The 6,464-nt window shown below is 49.5% G+C and overlaps 1 protein-coding gene across 2 annotated transcripts; it reads left to right on the forward strand.

Moving 5' to 3' along the window:
• Window positions 1–1,358: 1,358 nt before the first annotated feature.
• DUSP6 (dual specificity phosphatase 6) lies at window positions 1,359–4,639 on the forward strand. 2 transcript variants are annotated; one of them, XM_077807700.1, is made up of 3 exons: window positions 1,359–1,761; window positions 2,398–2,832; window positions 4,332–4,639. In XM_077807700.1, the coding sequence occupies exons 1-3, from the start codon at window positions 1,359–1,361 to the stop codon at window positions 4,637–4,639; spliced, it is 1,146 nt and encodes a 381-aa protein (XP_077663826.1). The 2 variants fall into 2 exon arrangements, with proteins under 2 accessions (XP_077663826.1, XP_077663827.1); XM_077807701.1 differs by lacking the exon at window positions 2,398–2,832.
• Window positions 4,640–6,464: the final 1,825 nt, after the last annotated feature.

Here is a 6,464-nt window from a genome sequence, read left to right on the forward strand (position 1 = left end):
GGACAATTAGCGTTGCTTGCCTGGAGGGGAGAACAAAACCCGTATTTTCTTATAGCAGGCCGCTTTGTCTCGGGAGCCTGTTTGAGGTCATCCGCACAAACAATGTAAAACCCTTTGCAAGCGACTGTATGTTTATTCTTAAAGTGATAGCGGCGTTCGAGCTCTGTTTCCCAGTCTAGCGAGAGCCCGGTTTGCGTAGGAAATGATTAGATTAGAGCGGTACGCTTCACCACTGCAAAGAGCAATCAAGGACAAATACAACACTTGCCCCGCCGGCCGGAAAGAGGGCTTTAAAAAAAAAAAGTTGTAATTAAAAGCCAGGCTAAAATCAACCCAGAGGAGTTGTGGGAGATACAGCGGCCAAACCCGTTCCTACCAAGATCAGGCTTTTGAGGAGACAATTCGGAGAGGGAGAAGGTCCCTCTTGTTCCTCATACAATTGCACCATTTGTTGTGTAATCGCTCTGCTGCTATGTGTGAACTTTACCAGAAGGAAACATGAGCCTCAGCAGTACGGCCCTGGTGGCTGCGTCTCCCCCCTCACCTGCCCCCACTCCTCCACCGCCTCTTTCTCCTTCCTCCCGCTGAGCTGCTGTTGCTGCTTGTTTGCACTCAGCTTATCCGGAGCGGAAATTCCTTTCCGTTTTTGTGAATGACAAACTCATTAACAATTCATCAACACAACCTGTTCTAGCCGGTCCGTCTCCACGGCAACAGCCCCTTCCGCGCGCCCTCATTGGCTGGGCGAGAGAATGTATCCATTGAGACGTTCCGTGTTTGTATCCATTGAGGAGCTGCCTGGCGCTGGGGGCGTGCGGGGCTGATTCAAAGGGACATTGATCACATCAAGGGGACGGAGCGGAGGAGGAGGGGATATCACGTTGTGAGAAGCAGGGGGGCGAGTGGGGGGGGGGGAAGTCGGGGCTGACGAGGCGCACACAAGGGGGGCAGAGGGAGAGGGATCACACAAGAGCTGGGGCCAGTGCAGTATTTTTGTGCTCAGCGAAAGGAGGGCAAGTCAGTGGCCCGTTAATTGGATTTCATTCACTCAGGGAGGAGAAAGAGCCCGAGCGGCTGGACTGGGCCGGCGATTAGACAGGTTCATTCAGGGACTCATTGAGAAAAAGCGAGGCAGTCCGGGCGTGCGGCAACCAACCGCATTGGGGAGTCAGAGCATTGGTATCCTCCCCGCACATCTATCGCTGTCCGTGCAGGGGAGGCAGCCCGAGGGGGGTGTGTGTGTGTGGAGGGGGTGAGTCATTTTCCTGGGGGCCGGAGTTCAGTTTAGGTTTTCAGCCTTATGCCTCAGTGAGCGGGCAGTTTATAAGCCGCACGCCGCTCGCCCCCAGCCTTTCCTCATGCTAGATACGTTCAGGCCCGTTCCCTTCGTGTCCGAGATGGCTGTCAGCAAAACGGTGGCTTGGCTGAACGAGCAGCTGGAGCTGGGCAACGGCCGGCTGCTGCTCATGGACTGTCGCTCGCAGGAGTTGTACGAGTCGTCCCACATCGAGTCGGCCATCAGCGTGGCCCTGCCCGGCATCATGCTGAGGCGGCTGCAGAAGGGCAACCTGCCCCTGCGCGCCCTCTTCTCCGCCAGCGACCAGGACCGGGAGAAGTTTGCCCGGCGCTGCGGGACCGACACCGTGGTGCTGTACGACGAGAACAGCAGCGAGTGGAACGAGAACACGGGCGGGGAGTCGGTGCTGGGCTTGCTGCTCAAGCGGCTGAAAGATGAAGGCTGCAAAGCGTTTTACCTGGAAGGTGAGGGGTTACACCGACCTGCCTGGGACCGGCCCCAGTTCCGCGGCTCGGGGGGAAGGGGGGGCGCCCCACTAGGACCTGGCGCTGGGTGGGTTTTGTTCTTTGTCTGTCGCCTGCGGCATTTCAGCTGTAGCCGGGCCGCGCACATGCCTCGAGCTTCTGTGGGCTTATGACCCTCCATGGCTTTGAATCCGAAGCGTGCAGGAGCCATGTGGGGACACGCTGCCTCGCGCCTGCCCACCTGGGTGCAAATCCCTGCAAGCCACAAACGGGGGGGAGGGGGGTAAGGAAGGCACCAGGGTGGGGAGCTAGCGGGGCCCGGGGCAGAGCGGACGGTGCTAACCGGTTCGCTGTCCGTGCGGAAAGGAAGGGTTGTGGCCGAAGGAACGCGCTGCTATCCATTTGTGTGGCGAGCCCCAGCAGGAGGGAAATGCATTGAGCCCTGCTGTGGACTGGATTCCTGTCCCCCGCTGACACCAGCGCGGTTTCCCCAAACCTCGCCGCCTCACGTGGCTTCATTTGTGCCCCTCTCTCCGTGTGTGGCTTCGGGGGGATACAGAGTCTGTCTCGGCAGAGGGTCTCTAGCAACTCGCCGCCGCATCTCAGATTGCATGTGTGCTGTGCTTTCCTCCCCAGGTGGCTTCAGCAAGTTCCAGACCGAATTCGCCCTGCACTGTGAAACTAACCTAGACAGTTCATGCAGCAGCAGCTCTCCTGTGCCAGTCCTGGGGTTAGGGGGCCTGCGAATCAGCTCCGATTCCTCTTCCGACATTGAATCTGACACGGACCGAGACCCCAATAGTGCCACTGACTCAGATGGCAGTCCTCTGTCCAACAACCAGCCTTCCTTCCCGGTCGAGATTTTACCCTACCTCTACTTGGGCTGCGCTAAGGACTCCACCAATCTGGACGTTTTAGAAGAGTTTGGCATTAAATACATCTTGAATGTGACCCCCAATCTGCCTAATCTCTTTGAGAATGCCGGAGAGTTTAAATACAAGCAGATCCCCATCTCCGACCACTGGAGTCAAAACTTGTCTCAGTTCTTTCCCGAGGCCATCTCTTTCATAGGTGAGCCCTAATGAATTATGACCGCTAAAGGACCACCAGACGTTTATCATTTGCCGAGTTTAAACCCTTAATCTTTCGTATTTGTCAGCCGCATGTCTCACGTAGCCGAGGCGCGATGTTCGGCTTTCAAAACTGATTGAAATTAAAAGGGCGGATAGAATTTGTTTTTCTAGATTTAGGCGACAAGTCCTTTTGAATTAGCAACTGTATTCACAGGTTGCAAATATGTTTATTTGTATGTCGAGCTGATATGGGATCACCCCATAACGATGTATCCCAGTGTGCTAAATTTGGGGAATAGAGAGAGTCCGCACTAGTGAATTTATTATTAGTAGTTTTATTATTGTTTATCTAGTTCTTAGTCTTAAAAACAGAGGTGATGTTTTAAATTTTTTTTTTGTTTCCAAGAGAGAATTGCAATTAAAAGTAATTTCAGATTTATAGTGGTATACTTAGCTATATAGCCTGTAAATAATGGTATCCCTTCCAGAGGTATAGTGTCTTTAAAGGTAAATCTCCTATAAATAATTGTATTCCTTTCAGATTTAGCGCTTAAACTAGAACTCATTTAAATAATTTTGTTCATCAGTTTCCCAAATGTAAATGGTGAGGAGTTCTGCCTAAAACCCAGGGTGCTAGATAAAGTCACTTCACACACATCACTCTAGGTAGATAGTACACACACCTCAAAACTCTTTCGATTCAGATTGATATTGCTTTTCTCGCGGAACCACCATGGGGATTTCTGATCTCCTCTGAGTTGATTGCTTTTCTTATTTGAGTCGGGGAAGAGAGGGTTATGGATGGGCATATTGTGTGTTGGAAAACTGTGTTGTGATCCGGTGGAGAGATACCGGTGCTAGTGAAGTATGTAGGTAATATGAGCCCAGCAAGAAGAAATGTGGGCTGGAAGCCGCGAAGAAACTAATCTCCAGGCATTGTAATGCATTTCCTTTTACAAAGGAACCCATTTTCCAGCAACGTTGACATCCTGTTCCTCCTAATGGGCTGTCCCCTGTGACTTCCCTCATTCTTTTCAAATGCCTGAATACCTCCATTGTTAGCAGCACAAGAGTTGGAGAATAATTTAATAGATCTTTGCAGCCTGCTGGTCTGTGAAAAGCATTCAGTGGCACACGGCGAGGTTTCTAGTTTTCACATGCTGGGGGAAATGTGCACAGGGAGACGGGTTTTCTTTGGGCCAGCATTCAGTGCAAATAGCATCTTCTGAAAATAAAAATAAAAAGTCCGGGCTGGGTCACAGCATGTTTCCTCTGTGCCACTGTGAAGTTGCATCAGCCTTCTGATTTCCATGCAGTGCTGAGCTCAGGGTCCGATTCTGATCTCACTTCGGTTTTGCACTCGTGTAACGGTCTCCGTTGACCTTGATTCACACTGGTAATAAGTGAGATCTGAATCAGCCTCCCCCATTTCTCCTATGTCACAGCTGGATCATGAGCATCTCTTCTGTCTTGTGTTCCCTGTCTCTGTGTGTGCAGATGAAGCTCGGGGGAAGAACTGCGGAGTCCTGGTGCACTGCTTAGCAGGGATCAGCCGCTCGGTCACCGTGACCGTCGCATACCTCATGCAAAAGCTCAACTTGTCCATGAATGACGCCTACGACATTGTCAAGTTGAAGAAATCCAACATCTCGCCCAACTTCAACTTCATGGGCCAGCTGCTGGACTTCGAGCGGACCCTGGGGCTCAGCAGCCCCTGCGACAATCGCGTGCCCGGCCAGCAGCTCTACTTTACCACTCCCTCCAACCAGAACGTCTTCCAAGTGGATTCCCGGCAGTCCACGTGAGCGCTCCCCCGTGGCCTCCCCACCAGGTCTGAATCCTGTGATCATTCCTCAATGGTTTCCCTCTGGCAGCAGGAAGGAGATGGAGCTTTGCTCTCTCGTGTCCCCTGCCAGTGCACGCTGGAAAAGGTTACAAGGGAACTTGCCGAGGTCTCCCAGAAGGAACAGCCCCAAGGCAGGCAGCACACCTGCTGCCTGCACAACCACCCGCCTGGCCAGGGGCTTGGAACTGAGGACTTCCAACAGTAGGGGGAGACTGGGCATTCTGAGCACGTGTTCTCTAGCGACTGGGAATTTCCTCCTTCCTTCTTTGCTTTGGGATCTGTAACATAGATTGTTGTCTTCAGTGAAGACTGGTTCTTTTTTCATTTAGAGGAGCCAAAGAGAGAGGTTTCAGCTCTGTGTATTTGGAGTACTTGTTTGCTGCCAGTTCTGTAGTGTGCTATTTGATCAGTGTAAATATTTAATCTTAAATCCATGGGCAATGTTTTTATTTTGTAACTTTCGCCTATAGAAAAGAAATCAACCCAAAGGACTGCTACATTTTTGTGCTCTTCATGAATTATTTTTCTGTCCCCCTGCCCCCTTGCAAAGAATACATTTGCAGCATGCTTGGTTTTATTGTTCAATTGAGCTGAGGCAAACTTGAGAGACAATGGCTATGGTCAGAAATTTGCTATTCACATTCTGGGAATCAGTGGAGTCTCTTCCTTTTTTATTTTTATTTTCCTTGTAAGTCCCCCCTCTCCCCCTTGTACTGCTGTTTCTCACTTTTTTAAAAAAACCTTTGTAAATAGATCGTCTTGGAAGAGATTTGTCTTCAGAAACATTTCAGATACGCTAAACAGTGCTTTATCTCTGTACAAACTCTTCAGGGAGCTTCACCTCAAATGCAATATTTTGTCTTTTTTTTTTTTTTATAGAACTGGAAGTACATGTGAGCATGTGTACTTGTGCGTACGCAAGGTGAACTTGCATATGATTGCCAATGAGGGAGAGCCTAATTCATGGTGTACAAGGTTTAAGCTGGAATTTATTATAAGAATGTACATTTTTAAATTATTAATAAATTACTATTTTTGGCTATTGAGAATCTGAGTGGTTTATTTCCCTCCTAGTGATGAATTGCATATACATTGGAATATTTTTAAGGAGGGCATGTCTCTTAACAACATGTTTGTACAGCCCTGCACAATAGAGTCCTGATCCCTGCTTTGGCCCACCGTAATCTAAATTAATAGTTACTGCACAGATAGCCCTATCATCTTAGCCTGGTGGGGAGGATGGATTTCTATAGCCTCTGCTTAATCACAGAAAAGACAGAGCATACGTAGAAACAACTCAGACTTCCCCCACACTGCCCTATCAATGTACTGCTACCCCGTTATGGCAGGGCTACTTCTAGGGATGGGCAGAATAGTTGGTTTCTATGCTGATTGAATAATTTTTGCCTTTCTGCTGAGCATGCCAAAAGATCTGTGTTTTCTGTGGCGTGGTTACTTATCCACTAATAATGGGTTTGGAACTACCAACTCATGTCACTGAGACCCTTAGGCAGTCCACAGAGAGTAAATGACTGTCAGTCACTGCTGACCTGTGCTGGAACAGTGCAGGTTCTAGATATAGTTAACAATGCCTGGGACACCCAGTTTCTTCTTTAGCTGCACTGAAACAATTCTGTCTGTGCAGAAGGAACAGGTTAGATTTTAGCCAGGGTAACGCTTCAGACTGTAACTTCCTGTTTGTTCTAGTTCATTTAAATAGCAAGGATGGTAATAGGGTGAAATGTATAAGTCTGCATGCTGTCAAGTCAGGACTGGCTGATTCT

Source organism: Eretmochelys imbricata, chromosome 1 (genome assembly GCF_965152235.1).
Source record: "Eretmochelys imbricata isolate rEreImb1 chromosome 1, rEreImb1.hap1, whole genome shotgun sequence".
Classification (NCBI taxonomy): domain Eukaryota; kingdom Metazoa; phylum Chordata; order Testudines; family Cheloniidae; genus Eretmochelys; species Eretmochelys imbricata.

Bases quoted from the DNA above. Each gene is read 5' to 3' on its own strand.
- DUSP6 (XM_077807700.1), top strand. From the start codon at position 1,359: ATGCTAGATACGTTCAGGCCCGTTCCCTTCGTGTCCGAGATGGCTGTC. The intron at 1,762-2,397 runs GTGAGGGGTTAC...TTTCCTCCCCAG, and splicing joins CAAAGCGTTTTACCTGGAAG to GTGGCTTCAGCAAGTTCCAG. The intron at 2,833-4,331 runs GTGAGCCCTAAT...CTGTGTGTGCAG, and splicing joins CGAGGCCATCTCTTTCATAG to ATGAAGCTCGGGGGAAGAAC.